This window comes from Salmo salar, chromosome ssa01 (genome assembly GCF_905237065.1).
Source record: "Salmo salar chromosome ssa01, Ssal_v3.1, whole genome shotgun sequence".
In the NCBI taxonomy this organism is placed as follows: Eukaryota; Metazoa; Chordata; class Actinopteri; order Salmoniformes; family Salmonidae; genus Salmo; species Salmo salar.
Window position 1 is genome coordinate 135,097,729 of NC_059442.1, and position 16,529 is coordinate 135,114,257.

Below are 16,529 nucleotides of genomic sequence, written 5' to 3' on the forward strand. Positions count from 1 at the left end.
CGTTCATGTGTAGGGTGATGAATATGAGTGATCAGGTTAACAAAAAGTCTGCAAGCATAGACGTGGTGGTACGCGAGGCCAAAGATTTCCTGGGAATTACAGAAGCAACTGGAGTAATGATGCATGAGATGTTGAATCAGCCAAGAGGTGATGGGTCGGAACATCCTATTTAGTATGGTTTTTGAGGTCCTTCAGTGAAACACTATGTCACGCTTGTCGTCGGTGAAGGAGGACCAAAACGCAGCAGGTAAGTGCAGGCTCATCTTGACGTTTATTTATTTTCAAAATGAATACCAAAATAACAAAACACTAGAACGAACGAACAACAACAACAACAACAACAACAACAACAACAACAACAACAACAACAACAACAACAACAACAACAACAACAACAACAACAACAACAACAACAACAACAACAACAACAACAACAACAACCAGTCTGGCAAAGCATAAGGCTCAACACAGAACAATCACCCACAATTAAACAGACAAACACACCCAACTAATATAGGACTTCCAATCAAAGGCAACACCACACAGCTGCCTTCAATTGGAAGTCCACCCCAATTAACTCTACATAGAAAACAGACTACCTAGACTAGACATAGAATTACATAAACATAGATCATAAACCAAAAACCCGGAAATACTAAATCAAACGCCCTTTTCCCAAAACACCACCCTGAACCACATAAAACAAATACCCTCTGCCACGTCCTGACCAAACTACCATACCAATTGACCTTATACTGGCCAGGACGTGACACACTAGAAGCTTAATAGCTAATGGGCAGGAGTTTAAGAAGTTTGTATATGACATGGATGTAGTACCAGATGTAGTATGTATACAAGAGACATGGCTCAAACCTCAACTGGAGTTTGTGATTCCGGGATTCAGTTTGGTACGGTATGATAGAGTGGAGGGGTCGGGTGGGGGTTGTGCTACGTTCGTTAAAGAGGGGATGGCGTACAGAGTATTGGAGGTACAAGAAATGGAATGTGTGGGAATAGAAGTATATAGGAGTAGGGGTAAGATTGTAATAGTTCATTTCTACAACCCCTGCAAACCGTTCATGTTAGCATAGTTAGAAGGGATTGATAGGACATGTAGGGGTAGGAAGGTAATATGGTGTGGTGATTTTAATGCCCATAATGAATTCTAGGGAAGTATGCCTAAAGATAACAATGGGAGTAGAGCTGAAGAATTTATTGGTGAAAGGGGATTAGTGGGTGTTAATGATGGGAGGGGGACAAGAATCAATGTGGAGTCATGCTTGGACTTGACGTTGGTACCTTCGGCGGAGGCAGGGAGGTGTGAATGGGAAGTGATGAGTGATCATTTTCCGGTTCGATGTAAGGTCAATAATGGTGTGTGTGTGCAGAGTAGAGGTAATAACATGAGGTGGTGCTTTGAGAATGCTAACTGGAAGATGTTCAAGTACCTGTGTGAGCGGGCGGGACAAACAGTATCAATGGAGGGGTCTGTGGATGAGAACGCTGAGGCAGTAACATCTGTAATTATATCAGCTGCAGATGTGACTGTTCCAGTGTGTTCGGGGGGAGGAAGACGGAGGGTGGTGCCATGGTGGACAGATGACTGCTCAAAGGTGGTGCAGGAAGGGTATATAGCTCTACGGGTACATATGAGTGAATGGATTGACAGAAAACGAATCTCATGGAGTATCAAAGGAAGAGAGCGATAAAGAACGATTAAGAGGGCAAAAAGGCAGAGGCATGGCGGGAATTTTGCTCCACTATTGGTAGAGGGACCGAAATTAGTGCAGTTTGGATTTATTTATTTTTATGTTGGGGAACAGTAAAATTGCTGGAATTCCAGTGTCTGTAGAAGGAAACGTCACAGCTGTATCAAGTAAAGGAAAGGAAAATGTCCTAGGTGGTGCATTTGCAGCGGTTCAAATATGTTAGCACCTGTGTGATGAGAGTAGGAGGAGACGTGGGGAAAAGTTAAAGGAGCATGGAAATGTTTTAAAGAAAAACGGGGAGTCAGGAGAAGCTATGGATGCAGAGTTTTCTATGTTTGAGATGACAAGGGCATTGTAGAGCTGCAGGCGGACGGCTCCTGGAGAAGATAGGGTGGGTTATGTGATGTTTAAGCATGCACCGAACAGTGTGTTGGAAGCAGTGTTAGGGTTGTATAATAAAGTGTGGAGGATTGGGGTGATACCTGCTGGGTGGAAACATGCGGTGGTGTTGTCGTTTGTAAAACCAAGATTCTCCTAGGGCGGGCAGTGTAAGTTGATGAAAAGATTATAGTGAGTAGGATTATGTATTTCTTGGAAGTTAGGGGTTTGATGACCAGAGCACAGAGTGGTTTCAGGAGAGGGAGTTCTGCCATGGATGCCCTGGTGACAGTTAGTACAGAGATAGCCAAGGCCTTGACAATAAAACAGGTGATGAGTGTTGTGTATTTTGACGTTGAGAAAGCTTACGATACCATGTGGAGGGAAGGGTTGTTGATCAAGTTGAGTGCATTGGGTATTGGGAGACATCTGTATAACTGGATCAGGGACTTCCTGTTTGATCAAGTCATATGGGTGAGGGTGGGTCAGAATTGTAAATGCGGTTTGAAGTGGACAATGGTACTCCTCAGGGAAGTGTAGTTAGTCAGTGTTGTTCACCCTGATGATGGATGACATATTTAAGGAGTTGGGACAGGGAGTGGGTCTGGCCTTGTATGCTGATGAAGCGGCAAAGAGAGGTGGGAATGTGAAATATTTGATGAGGAAGATACAAGAAGCTGTGGGAGTTGTGGAAGATTTGTCTTTAACGTGTGGGTTTAGGATGTCTGTGGCCAAGTCCTGCTTTATGGTGTTTTCTAGGAGGAAGGTTAAAGATGCTAAGCTGCAAATATACGGTCAGGATATAGGTAGGGTGTCTTGAGTTTAAGTATTTAGGTATGTGGTTTGATGTGGCTCAGTTGGTAGAGCATGGTGTTTGCAACGCCAGGGTTGTGGGTTCGATTCCCACGGGGGGCCAGTACAGAGAAGAAAAGCAATTATAATAATATATGAAATGAGATGAAAAGTATGCATTCACTACTGTAAGTTGCTCTGGATATGAGTGTCTGCTAAATGACTAAAATGTAAAAAAAATTAGAGGCTTATGTGGAAGAGACATTGTGTATATTGAAATTAAGTGTAGGAAGGTGCTGAACCTCATGAGGGCAGAGGCAGGATATGATTGGGGATCAGATAGACAAACACTGTTGTATATTGATCAGGTAATTTTTGGATTATGGGTGCTTTGTATATGGATCGGCAGCCAAAACAGTACTACAGAGCCTGGATAGGATACAGCAAGGGCCCTGAGATTGTGTGTGGGTGCCTTCAGGACGACACCTGTTGAGACATTGCAGGTGGACAGTGTGGAACTGCCACTGAGCATAAGGTGGGACAAACTTGCATCACCGTACTGGGTGAGGTTGAAAGGGAAATTAGAATGACATCCTGCAGTCACGGCAACTGAGGAATACTGGGAGCGAGGAGGGTGTAAGCACAGAGCATACAAATGGACAATCAGACAGACGGTGGTAGAATATGGACTGGGGGAGAAAGAGATAGGGCTGGCAATTGCATTGGGCAACATTCCTCTGTGGCTGTTTCCAAAACCAAGTGTAGATGTGGACATGATTGAGGGCAGGTGAGGACGTGTGATGGTGTGTGGAGAGATATATAGATCATCGGTTTGATTCCTTTTTAAGGATATGTACAGTGGAAGGGTGGTGGCTGGGGTGTTTACATTAGAGTATGTAAGCGGTTAACTGATTATGTGTCAGTGTATACGGCAGAGTTGATGGCCATGATTATAGGTTGGAGATGGGTAGAGGAGGTGAAAACACTCTGAGTGGTGATCTGCTCTGATTCGGCTGCAGTGTTGAGTAGTGTGAAGACGCTCAGGTTGAATAGGGGAGACTTGGTTGTGGATGATGGTGCTGTTAATGGGATTGGAGAGGATGGGAGTGGAGGTAAGCTTTTGTTGGGTTCCTGCCCATGTGGGTGTGGAGGGTAATGAGAAGGTTGATGTGGTGGCTAAGAGTGCTATGAGGAGAGAGGGGGTAGATATTCAGCAGTGGAGGCTGCTGAGGGGAGGACGGCTCATAATAATGTCTGGAACAGAACGAATGGAATGGCATCAAACACATGGAAACCAGGATACCATTCCACTCATTCCGCTCCAGCCATTACCACGAGCCCGTCCTCCCAACTAAGGGGCCATCAACCTCCGGTGCTATTCAGGTCCCGCTGGGTCGTAGGGAAGTCAAGTCCTTAATCTGGGCAAAAGGGCTTGATCTTCGGCAGGGATGGGATAGTAGTAGTAGTAAGGGGAGGCAATTTTATTGCGTGCATCGGTCAGTATGGGATGTACTAGAGAGGAAGTTGTGTGGAGTAGACTATGGTTTGGGAGCACATGTTTGATTGCCACATTGTGGATGATAGGGAGACATGAAACAGGTCTGTGTGATGAGTGTTTAGAGAAGGAAACGGTGGAGCACGTGTTGATATTTGTGAATTGTATGATGTAGATAGGGAGAGACTGTGTGAAAGGGTTAGAGAGGCTGGATTGGGGTTTGGGTGGTGTAGTGGGGGGGAAGTGGTGTCTAGGGCTCTATTTTACTTTCTTAGAGGAACATGATTAAAGAAGATAATTTTATGTAGTTAGGCTGTGACTGGCCTCACACTCCAGTAGGTGGCAGTGTATGCACCTTAAAAGTTGAATGCGATCCGCCAACCCAATCCCGAAGAAGAAGACGCGAGAAAAAGGATAAATAACACCACCACCAACTTGTTTTTCGAGAACACCGGTAAAATAACTAGTCTTCAGAGGCTGGTATTGTTTTTTATTTTTTATTGGGCATTATAATTACTATCAGACAAATCATATTTTGTTAAACCACCATTGACACATTTTAGGTAGCCAGCTAGTTATAACTCGGCAAATAACAATTCCTTTAAAATGAACCGGCAATTGAACGGTTTCCATAACTCGCTCATTGATGAAGACTGCTTTTTGTTCACCTCTGAATCTGTTGGAGAAGGTCATCCAGGTGAGTTTGCAATGCGACGGTCTTATTTTAGCTAGCTAGGTAACGTTAACTAGTTTCTATTTTTCGACACAAGGTCATGGCGTAGATTCAGTAACAACTAACGTTACATTAACAAATTGCTAAAAAATGGGTACCAGGCATTTTTACGAACACGCATAACGTTACTTAATATACTGTTTGTATGGCTCGTCAGCTAGCTAATTGACAATGTTTTCACATTTTCTGATCTTTGAGACGGACGATATTATGAATGGGCAACACGCGATAGGATCAGGCCCATTTCTTTATAGTTTATGTTCAGGCCACGCGGGATGCCTTTGCCCTAGCATGTGGTGTCTAGTTAGCTAGCTAGTAGCAGATAATGCTAATCCAGAAAAGTAGGTCACTAAATTACTTGTCTGGATTGTTAAATCACCACTGTTGGGTGGCACGTTCGTTGAAAAACTGAACATGTATGCCATATTGTTTTGATATATTCTTTTCTTACAGTAAATGTATATGTACATTTGCCGGAGTCAAACACAGGTGTTGCATCAATAGACCGCGAACTCGTTGTTGTTATCCGTTCACTGGGTTAGCTGAGCTTTCCGACTGTCAATACCAGTTAATTACAGTGCGGTTCAGTTGTGTCGGTGACATTTTGATTGGCAGAAGCATGGGTCCGCGTAACATATAATAACAACGCTGGTGTATTTACACGACAACATTGCTCCCTATTTAGGATATCCGTTCAAAAACGCATACTCCTCTAAGAAAACCAATGGTCCAAACTTTGTCTATCATAATCCGTCAAACGTTAGTGGAGTTTTTACCCTTGTAGGATGGCCAAAATTAGTGACTAAATCAATGGAGGCCAACTAGAGAAAAGTGGTCAAAACTCTGGAAAACTATGTCACCGAGGCTGGATGCTGTGCAAGAATTAAGGATAAATTAACTGACAGGCTTACGGCTGAACTAATCTTCGTGGAATCTGGAGAACGTAAACAAATATACAGGTAACATGGATATTGATTTTGCACTACAGCGTTTAAAATTCTCACTCCGAGAAAGCGCACTCGGGTGTGTAGTGACAACTCTAGCACTGCAATGCAGTGCCTTAGACTGCTGCACCACTCAGGAACCCGGTGTTTATTGTATGTATTAGGTTACGAAATCTGACTTTTTCGATATAGTTGTAATTAAATGTTGAGACCACACTGAATGATTCAGAACATGAAGAATCATATGTCTTGGTAGTACCCACTGGGCTGTGGGGGTGGACACCCTACCCTATTGTATTGGGCTGCACAAAAACACAATACAGTGGGAAGCCAGAAGTTTAAAACAGTTCAATTTCAACTTACGTTAGTGGGAATTAAAACGAGAGGAATTTTATACAAAATTACTAAAGCATTATTAAAGATTCACTGTAAAAGTCACTCTGCCATTTCCTGGTTGCTACAATTCTAATAGTTAGCCTAATTTCAGTTTGACAAAAAAAACAAGTATAGTGAATCATTACCATCTAAACCACTGTGAAATATATTTTCCATTACCAAACGTATTGTATGTTAAGCTGTTTGAAGCTTGTGTACATAACCAAAGCATAGAAATACAGGTCATTCAGAAAGTATTAACCTCTATGGGCTAGGTGGGATGCTTGCTTCACATGTTCAGTCTTTAGGTGCCTTTTTGCAAACTCCAAGTGGGCTGTCATGTGCCTTTTACTGAGGAGTGGTGTCTGTCTGGCCACTCTACCATAAAGGCCTGATTGGTAGAGTGCTGCAGAGATGGTTGTCCTTCTGGAAGGGGGAGAAGGGCCTTGGTCAGGGAGGTGACCAAGAACCAGATGGTCACTGACAGAGCTCCAGTGTTCCTCTGTCAGTGACCATCTGGTTCTTGGTCACCTCCCTGACCAATGCCCTTCTCCCCCGATTGCTCAGTTTGGCCAAGTGGCCAGCTCTAGGAAGAGTATTGGTGGTTCCAAACTTTTTGTTTAAGAATGTTGGAGGCCACTGTCTTCTTGGACCTTCAAAGCTGCAGAAATGTTTTGGCACCCTTCCTCAGATCTGTGCCTCGACAGTCCCGGAGCTCTGCGGACATTTCTTTGATGGCTTGGTTTTTGCTCTGACGTGACCTGTCAACTGTGGGACCTTGTGTAGACAGGTGTGCCTTTCCAAATCATGACCAATCAATTGATTTTACCACAGGTTTACTCCAATCAAGTTGTAGACATCTCGGATGATCAATGGAAGCAGGATGCACCTGAACTCAATTTCGAGTCTCATAGCAAATGGTCTGAGTACTTAGGTGAACAAGGATTTCAATATTTTTTTGAAACATGTTTTTGCATTTTTTGTCTTTGCTAATGCTAAGTCAGTCCACTAAATTTCCATTTGCATTACAGTAGCTAACCAGGTGTTCTGGCTACAGCTGTCCAGTACAAGTTTAAGTGCCGTGCTCACTCGACATATGGGGGAGGGGGACAGCTTCATTGCAGCTGATTATCTCCATTCTAAATATAGGCCTAGAGCTCTTCTCCAGGGACTGCAGTGCAACTGTGGGCAGCTTGTCGCATGTACCTTTTGGCACAAGAAACTGCTTTGAGAAAGCGGTCACTGGTAACGATACAGCGCATATGATAATCCATTAAATTGAATTCAACATAGTGCTGGTGTTGTGAGGTCTTGTAGAGGCTTGATCCAATAACTGTCCCTGTGTCCCTGCAGGGCTGCAGGCCAGGGTGTGAATGTATTGCTGTTAGGAATGTGGCTACTGTAGGTCTTTGCAGCTGTCGCTCATACAGTGCATTCGGAAGGTATTCAGACGCCTTCCCTATTTTATTACTTTAGAGCCTTATTCTAAAATAGATTATTATTACATAAGTATTCAGACCCTTTGCTATGAGACTCGAAATTGAGCTTGGGTGCATTCTGTTTCCATTGATCATCTTTGGTTTTTCTACAACTTGGAGTCCACCTGTGGTAAATTTGATATGATTTGGAAAGGCACACACCTGTCTATATAAGGTCTCACATTTGACAGTGCATGTCAGATCAAAAACCAAGCCATGAGGTCAAAGGAATTGTCCAGCACTCCCAGACAGGATTGTGTTGAGGCACAGATCTGGGGAAGAGTACTACAGAGATTTGGCAGCATTGAAGGTACCCAAGAACACAGTGGCTTCCATCATTCTTAAACAGAAGAAGTTTGGAACCACCAAGACTCTTCCTAGAGCTGGCCGCCCGGCCAAGCTGAGCAAACTGGGGAGAGGGCTTTGGTCAGGGAGGTGACCAAGAACCCGATGGTCACTGACAGAGCTCCTGAGTTCCTCTGTGGAGACGGGAGAACCTTTCAGAAGGACAACCATCTCTGCAGGACTCCACCAATCAGGCCTTTATGGTAGTGAAGTGACCAGACAGAAGCCACTCTTCACTAAAAGGCACATGACAGCCTGCTTGGAGTTTGCCAAAAGGCACCTAAAGGACTTTGACCATGACAAACAAGATTCTCTGGTCTGATGAAACCAAGATGTGGCATTCAGGCCAAAGAGGTCAGTCTGCAGGTAACCTGGCACAATCCCTACAGTGAAGCATGGTGGCAGCATCCTGTTGTGTGGATGTTTTTCAGCAGCGGGGACTGGGAGACTTGTCAGTCAAGGGAATGATGAACAGAGCAAAGTACAGAGAGATCCTTGATGAAAACCTGCTCAGGACCTCCAACTGAGGACAATGGCCCTAAGCACACAGCCAAGACAACGCAGGAGTGAATTCGGGACAAGACTCAATGTCCTTGAGTGGCCTAGCCAGAGTCCGGACTTGAACCCAATCGAACATCTCTGGAGAGACCTGAAAATGGGTGTGACACTCCCAATCCAACCTGACATAGCTTGATCTGCAGAGAAGAATGGGAGAAACTCCCCAAATACAGGTGTGCCAAGCTTGTAGCGTCATACCCAAGAAGACTTGCGGCTGTAATCGCTGCCAATGGTGCTTCAACAAAGTACTGAGTAGAGGTCGACCGATTTAGGATTTTTCAACGCCGATACCGATTATTGGAGGACCAAAATAAGCCGATACCGATTAATCGGCCAATTTGTTTTTTAATGTATTTTAATTTATTTGTAATGATAATTACAACAATACTGAATGAACACTTATTTTAACTTAATATAATACATCAATAAAATAAATTTTGCCTCAAATAAATAATGAAACATGTTCCATTTGACTTAAATAATGCAAAAACAAAGTGTTGGGAAGAAAGTAAAAGTGCAATATGTGCCATGTAAAAAAGCTAATGTTTAAGTTCCTTGCTCAGAACATATGAAAGCTGGTGGTTCCTTTTAACACGAGTCTTCAATATTCCCAGGTAAGAAGTTGTAGTTATTATAGGAATTATAGGACTATTTCTCTCTCTACCATTTGTATTTCATATACCTTTGACTATTGGATGTTCTTATAGGCACTTTAGTATTGCCAGTGTAACAGTATAGCTTCCATCCCTCTCCTCGCCCCTACCTGGGCTCGAACCAGGAACACATCGACAACAGCCACCCTCGAAGCATCGTTACCCATCGCTCCACAAAAGCTGCGGCCCTTGCGGAGCAAGGGGAACAACTGCTCCAAGTCTCAGAGCGAGTGACATTTGAAACGCTATTAGCGCGCACCCCGCTAACTAGCTAGCCATTTCACATCGGTTACACCGCCTAATCTCGGGAGTTGATAGGCTTGAAGTCATAAACAGCTCAATGCTTGAAGCACAGCGAAGAGCTGCTGGCAAACACACAAGTGCTGTTTGAAAGAATGCTTACAAGCCTGCTGCTGCCGCCTACCATCGCTCAGTCAGACTGCTCTATCAAATCATAGACTTAATTATAACATAATAACACAGAAAAACAGCCTTTGGTCGTTAATATGGTCGAATCCGGAAACTATCATTTCGAAAACAAAACGTTTATTCTTTCAGTGAAATACGGAACCGTTACGTATTTTATCTAACGGGTGGCATCCCTAAGTCTAAATATTCCTGTTACATTGTACAACCTTCAATGTTATGTCATAATTATGTACAATTCTGGCAAATTAAGGTCTTTGTTAGGAATAAATGGACTTCACACAGTTCGCAACGAGCCAGGCGCCCCAAACTGCTGCATATACCCTGACTGCTTGCACGGAACGCAAGAGAAGTGACAGTTTCCCTAGTTATAAGAAATTAATGTTAGCATGCAATATTAACTAAATATGCAGGTTTTAACATATCTACTTGTGTATTGATTTTAAAGAAATGCATTGATGTTTATGGTTAGGTACACATTGGTGCAACGACAGTTCTTTTTTTTTCGCGAATACGCTTGTTAAATCATCACCCGTTTGTCGAAGTAGGCTGTGATTTGATGAGAAATTAACAGGCACCGCATCGATTATGTGCAACGCAGGACACGCTAGATAAACTAGTAATATCATCAACCATGTGTAGATTGATTGTTTTTTATAAGATCAGTTTAATGCTAGCTAGCATCTTACCTTGGCTTCTTGCTGCCCTCGCGTAACAGGTAGTCATCCTGCCATGCAGTCTCCTCGTGGAGTGCAATGTAAGGCAGGTGGTTAAAGCGTTAAACTAGTAACCGGAAGGTTGCAAAAACTAATCCCCGGGCTGACAAGGTAAAAATCTGTCGTTCTGCCCCTGAAGAAGGCAGTTAACCCACCGTTCCAAGGCCGTCATTGAAAATAAGAATGTGTTTTTAACTGACTTGCCTAGTTAAATAAAGGCGTAAACAATTTTTTGGTTGTTGAATCGGCCACAATCGGTGTCCAAAAATACCGATTACCGATTGTTAACTTGAAATCGGCCCCAAATAATCGGCCATTCCGATTAATCAGTCGACCTCTAGTACTGAGTAAAGGGTCTGAATACTTCTGTAAATTTGATATTTCATTTTTTTGGGGCTAAAATGTCTGAACCTGTTTTTGCTTTGTCATTATGGGGTAATGTGTGTTGATTGATGAGACTGGGAAAAACAATTTAATCCATTTTAGAGTAAGGCTGTAATGTAACAATGTGGAGAGGTCTGAATACTTTCCGAATGCACGGTATACTTGGCTGCGGAGTCTGGCTTGTGTTGCAAGTTTGGTCCATAAGGTTCTTGGTTTTGCAGGCATAACCTGTCTGGGGAATTGTTTAGCAGGATATTCTTTTGCTGCAGGATACAGCCCATAACTCTCGTTTCTCTTGTTTGACAGATAAGCTTTGTGACCAGATCAGCGACGCTGTGCTCGATGCGCATCTCAAGCAGGACCCTGATGCCAAAGTGGCATGCGGTAAGGATCAATCACATCTATAAAAAAAGAAAATGTTACTGTATGTTTGTCCATGTTGCACTGTCTGATGCTGTAACATGCCCTTGCTTCTGCCCCCCCCCCTTCGTCATCCTAGTTAGCTAATGCACACCTTTACCTTAGACTCACTCACTTTCCTTCACTTGATTTCCCTCCATCTGTCCCCAGTCTTTTGCTCACATGCTTTATCTTTCGGTCTGCATCTTTTCAGAGACGGTGGCTAAGACTGGGATGATTCTACTGGCAGGGGAGGTCACCTCCAGGGCCAGTGTAGATTACCAGAAGGTTGTCAGGGACACCATCAAGCACATTGGCTATGATGACTCATCCAAGGGTATTATGGCAAATTTGCTCTGATTTGATTGAATTGAATACATGGTTTTAAGAAGTCACAGGGTTAGCTTTGGCAAAGAGATACAGACAGTAAGTAACACTGAGGTATGACTCTATTCCCTTCTCATAGGCTTTGACTATAAGACCTGCAACGTCCTGGTGGCCCTGGAGCAGCAATCCCCTGACATCGCTCAGGGTGTTCACCTGGACCGCAAAGAGGAGGATGTGGGGGCTGGAGACCAGGTTAGAAGGCTCTTGTCGTTGACCGTTTGTGAGTCGGTGACTAATTGACTGGACCTCATGCTCAACTGCATATTAGTGTTTATGGTTTTTGTCTCCGCACCAAGTGCTTGACTGTGTTTTGCATTACAGGGTCTGATGTTTGGTTATGCCACTGATGAGACTGAGGAGTGTATGCCCCTCACCATCGTCCTCGCCCACAAGCTCAATGCCAAGATGGCTGAACTGCGCCGCAACGGAACCCTGCCCTGGCTGAGACCAGACTCCAAAACTCAGGTTAGATTCAGCACCGCAGTCTACACACCAAATACGGCAGGGATTGACATTTAAAATTCAAAATCAAATGTCAAAATTTTCCTTGGAATGACCTTAAAGCAAATCTATATAGCTTAGTAGAACCCTCTGCTTAGACTGTTTAGTGCCAAAAATAAGGGGTTAAATACATGTAAAAAATAAAATATAAAAAAACATTCCTGATCTTATACCTCAGATATAGGACAGACTCTTCAGAACATACTTTTTTTTGGGGGGGGCTATTGTGGTGGTTAATTTCTGTATTATCAAATGAGGAGAGACAAACTTATCACACAGGTCAGTTATACTTAAACTACATCTTTAATAATAAGAGCTTTGCAATAGCAATGACTTTCAACGATTCACCATTTCTAATGATCTGTTGAGTGGCAACACAATGGCTACTGAGATCTTTTATAGCAAAGATCCACCCTCTAGTCGACATAACAAACCACAGATATTAGGAACAGTTCACAAAGTGAGACTTTATGAATGAGAAAGGAGTATCCCGTAGCCAGAGGGCATTCGCTATAAATTATCCTTCAGTTTGGCTCCTAAGACAAGGTTGCCATCTTGTTCCTGTTACTCCTAGCACAAAAACACCAACTCATCCAATGGCATAAATCAATTGTAAACTCTATAGACACTACCACACACATCCCCCAAGGCCAAAGGAGGGAGTGACTGGCGCACAGACATTGTGGAAACCAGTAATTGATTCCCCATTAATCACACCGTCCCTTCACATGGTTTAACAGATACATTCACATATGAAGACAATGTTCCCTCCTGTCCTCTTCCCTTTCTGATATTCTGCATAGCACCAGGGACATGTGAAAGACAAGCCTGACCTCTCCCCTCTCTGGGCCCCAGGTGACTGAGCCCCAGCTGAGGGAAGAAGCTGAACTGCCAACACCAGTCCAAAGGGATACATTCTAATAACAAGTATCTCATATAAGCATATTATGCAGATAAGACATCTTAATTATCTATGTTACCCAACTAATTCTGATTCATCCACCACGCTATCTGTTCCATTTAGTGAATGTGTTATTCAAGGCTTTGGTATGGGCTAATAGCAGTAAGGTCATAAATAGTTTTACATCAAATTATAGTTTTAGATATATTTTTTAAATGTACTTAAAGGAGTCTTACAATTCTAAATCAAATAGCAAAATGATCCTTGGTATGACCTTGTTAAAACCATTCCATATAGCTTAGTAGTACCCCCACCCCTCCTGGTTTAGACTCTTATGGGTTAAGGTCTGAAATGCACTCACCCATTGGGCAAGGCAGGAGTATTTCTTTGGTTACCAGAAGATTATGTTCAGTTGGCAGAAAAGGACATCTTAAAAAAAAAATAAAAAAAAATGATTATGTACATACACAGGGGTGGAACCAGAAAGACTAGTCTAGTGGAATTATTTTCATTTTGGTTGTAATCAAGTAAAAATATGATCTCCTGACAACTCATGGAAATTCATTTCCAGAAGTATGTTATAAAGCAGTCCTTACAGGCACACTTCAGGCACAGCTATCTCCACTCGTATGCAGATATCCTAGTGCCTTACCTTGTACAACATGCTTGTACACTTTGAATTACATTTCATACCTGGTCTCCCCCTCTCTAGGTGACTGTTCAGTACAGGCAGGACCGTGGGGCCATGCTTCCAGTGCGTGTGCACACTGTCGTGGTGTCTGTGCAGCACGACGAGGTCATTTGCCTGGATGAGATGCGGGACGTGCTGAAGGAGCAGGTTGTGAAGGCTGTGGTGCCCACCGTGTACCTGGATGACGACACCATCTACCACCTGCAGCCCAGTGGCCGCTTCGTCATCGGAGGTCCTCAGGTGAGATATTTTCTAGACCCATAGACGATGTAGGGGAAGAAAGAAATGATCCATAGAGATGTGATTAAGTAGGTACATTGTCAGTCAGATATTAAAAAGTAGGCACTCTTATCAACACGAGATACAGACACTTCCAAGGCTGTCCTGGGCTACTTGGCTTACTCTTCCTCTCCCCTTCACAGGGTGATGCTGGCCTGACAGGACGTAAGATCATTGTGGACACCTACGGAGGCTGGGGAGCCCACGGTGGAGGGGCCTTTTCTGGGAAAGACTACACTAAGGTGGACCGCTCTGCTGCCTATGCTGCCCGCTGGGTGGCCAAGTCCCTGGTGAAAGCTGAGCTCTGCAAGCGTGTACTGGTCCAGGTGAGGAATGAGCTAATGGCTGTTACCTAACGGTTTGTCTTTTTGTTTTGTGGTCTTCAGCTTGTGGAGTCATGTTTTGAACCTTATGCGAGTCATTCACTTCTAGCTGTTATGAATTGCAATGAGATGAAAAGTAAAGGTAGCATATGTTATAATTACCTGTCATGTAAATCTTGATCCTGTTTGTTAATAAGTGGATGTGTTTTCAGGTAGCCTATGCCATTGGAGTGGCCCATCCCCTGTCCATCTCCATCTTCCACTATGGGACTTCCCAGAAGAGCGAGAGGGAGCTGCTGGACATTGTCAAGAAGAACTTTGACCTCCGCCCTGGTGTCATTGTCAGGTAGTGCGGAACAATGGTGGCTGCCGGCAACACTTTTTGTCAGCAAGGGGTTCCATGGGGTCAAAGCTGGTCCTCGTTGGCGGAGGGGTTCTACATTTAAATGGCGACGACAGCTTGGTTTGCCCTCTGGTAAATCTATGCATTTATTTATTTACCCAACACCTTATTGTGTTTCTCTGTTCCAGGGAGCTGGACCTGAAAAAGCCCATCTACCAGCGGACCGCTGCCTATGGCCACTTTGGGCGGGAGGCCTTCCCCTGGGAGGTCCCTAAAAAGCTTAAATACTGAACCCCAACCTTCCCACCCAGAGCTGTAGGTGTACTACAGAAAAACCTACACACTCTGGGAGGGAAGAATGCCCCCCCCCCAAACGCTGTCTACTCCCTTATTGAAAAATGTTACACCTCTGTCCCCTCCTCTCTACCCACTTGAAATTGCTTGCACACTCCTTGAAATCCATTTCCCTGTCTTTCCCTCTGACTGTTCTGTAGTGATTTGACTTCACAGAAATATATTCTCACCCTAGCCTGTCTACCAGCATCTTTAGGTTATCCACTCCCTGTACTCCATGTCATGTGCCAAGGAGTGGAATGTTAGCTTAAAGACTACCCCCTTCCCTCCTCCCTGTACCTAACCCCCACCCAATGTTTCTCCATTGGGACAAATAAGTCATGGCACATTTAGGGTTGAAGATTGCTAGGAGTAATTGGGTAGTTAGGATGCAACTCTTGTCCCCTTAGCTGTTTTTATAAAAATGTAAGAAACGTTTTTGCCATTTTGTTAGACGTAACCAAAAATGTAATTGGTGAAGAGGGACGTGAGTTTGTCGTAAAATATGGTACCTTGTTTGGAAGTGTCATCCCTTCAGACCATGTTTTCTGATGTGTTACAGAGAAGTCAGAAGCTGCTAATGACCGCTGGCTTGTTGGGATGCACCTTCCATATCTCTAGTTCTATCTCCTTCTTTGTCACTTGAAGATGTCATGTGAGGCACTCCCCCCTCCGTAGACTGTGGCTACAGAGAAACTCAGCTTGTCACTCCTGATGAGGGGCTGTCTTTAGCCTGGTTCCTGAAGTGTTCTACAGAAAAACTTTGGGTTGCGGCCACAAGGTGGTGCTCTAAGCATTCGCCAGTGTTATTTATATTTCAGCGACAAGGGTTTGTGAGATGACTGACCTCCCAGAAGTAAAACAAATGTAATATTTTTGTTCCCGTAGGCCCACAGATGGTAGCAAAAGTCTGGCTGGTGTTGTACAGAGAAACCGGCCTTGTTTACAATGCTCTCTAGTGGGTCTGTGGGGACTGGGTCTTTCTTGTTTTCTCTACTTTCTTGTCAGTCTGGTTACTGAAGGTGAAAAAGTGCCTTTTCTAGTGTTTTCCCTCCCTCCCTCCCTCGCCACCCAAACCCATCACATGTGATATAGCCTGTCTCTTGACCCCTAAACACCTCTTCCCTTGTCTCAAATGTTCCATTTCCGGAAGACCTGAAACGCTGTCCCACATGGGAAGTCTTTGAATAAAAGTCTATTCTGGCATTCTGTAAGTGTCTTTTTATTTTTTGGTTCTCGTCAACATGCTACTCTTGCAGCACTAACCTCCATGGGAACTATAACAGAGAAGCAACTGAATTGGGAGAGGTAGAATATCATGTTCCTAATGAGGACAATGTAATGTACAGTGTTTGGATTGCACTGCACCATTTAGACAAGGGTCAG

At 43.8% G+C, this 16,529-nt stretch overlaps 1 protein-coding gene across 1 annotated transcript; it reads left to right on the forward strand.

Annotated features, from left to right (window-relative positions):
* The first annotated feature begins 4,753 nt into the window (after positions 1 to 4,753).
* LOC106564841 (S-adenosylmethionine synthase) lies at positions 4,754 to 16,349 on the forward strand. Its single transcript, XM_014131294.2, has 9 exons — positions 4,754 to 5,071; positions 11,293 to 11,370; positions 11,600 to 11,722; positions 11,852 to 11,964; positions 12,094 to 12,237; positions 13,887 to 14,105; positions 14,288 to 14,470; positions 14,680 to 14,813; positions 14,999 to 16,349. Exons 1-9 carry the CDS (start codon positions 4,981 to 4,983, stop codon positions 15,099 to 15,101), a joined length of 1,188 nt encoding a protein of 395 aa, XP_013986769.1. The 5' UTR covers positions 4,754 to 4,980; the 3' UTR covers positions 15,102 to 16,349.
* Positions 16,350 to 16,529: the final 180 nt, after the last annotated feature.

Bases quoted from the DNA above. Each gene is read 5' to 3' on its own strand.
- LOC106564841 (XM_014131294.2), top strand. From the start codon at position 4,981: ATGAACCGGCAATTGAACGGTTTCCATAACTCGCTCATTGATGAAGAC. The intron at 11,371-11,599 runs GTAAGGATCAAT...GCATCTTTTCAG, and splicing joins TGATGCCAAAGTGGCATGCG to AGACGGTGGCTAAGACTGGG. The intron at 14,471-14,679 runs GTGAGGAATGAG...ATGTGTTTTCAG, and splicing joins GCAAGCGTGTACTGGTCCAG to GTAGCCTATGCCATTGGAGT.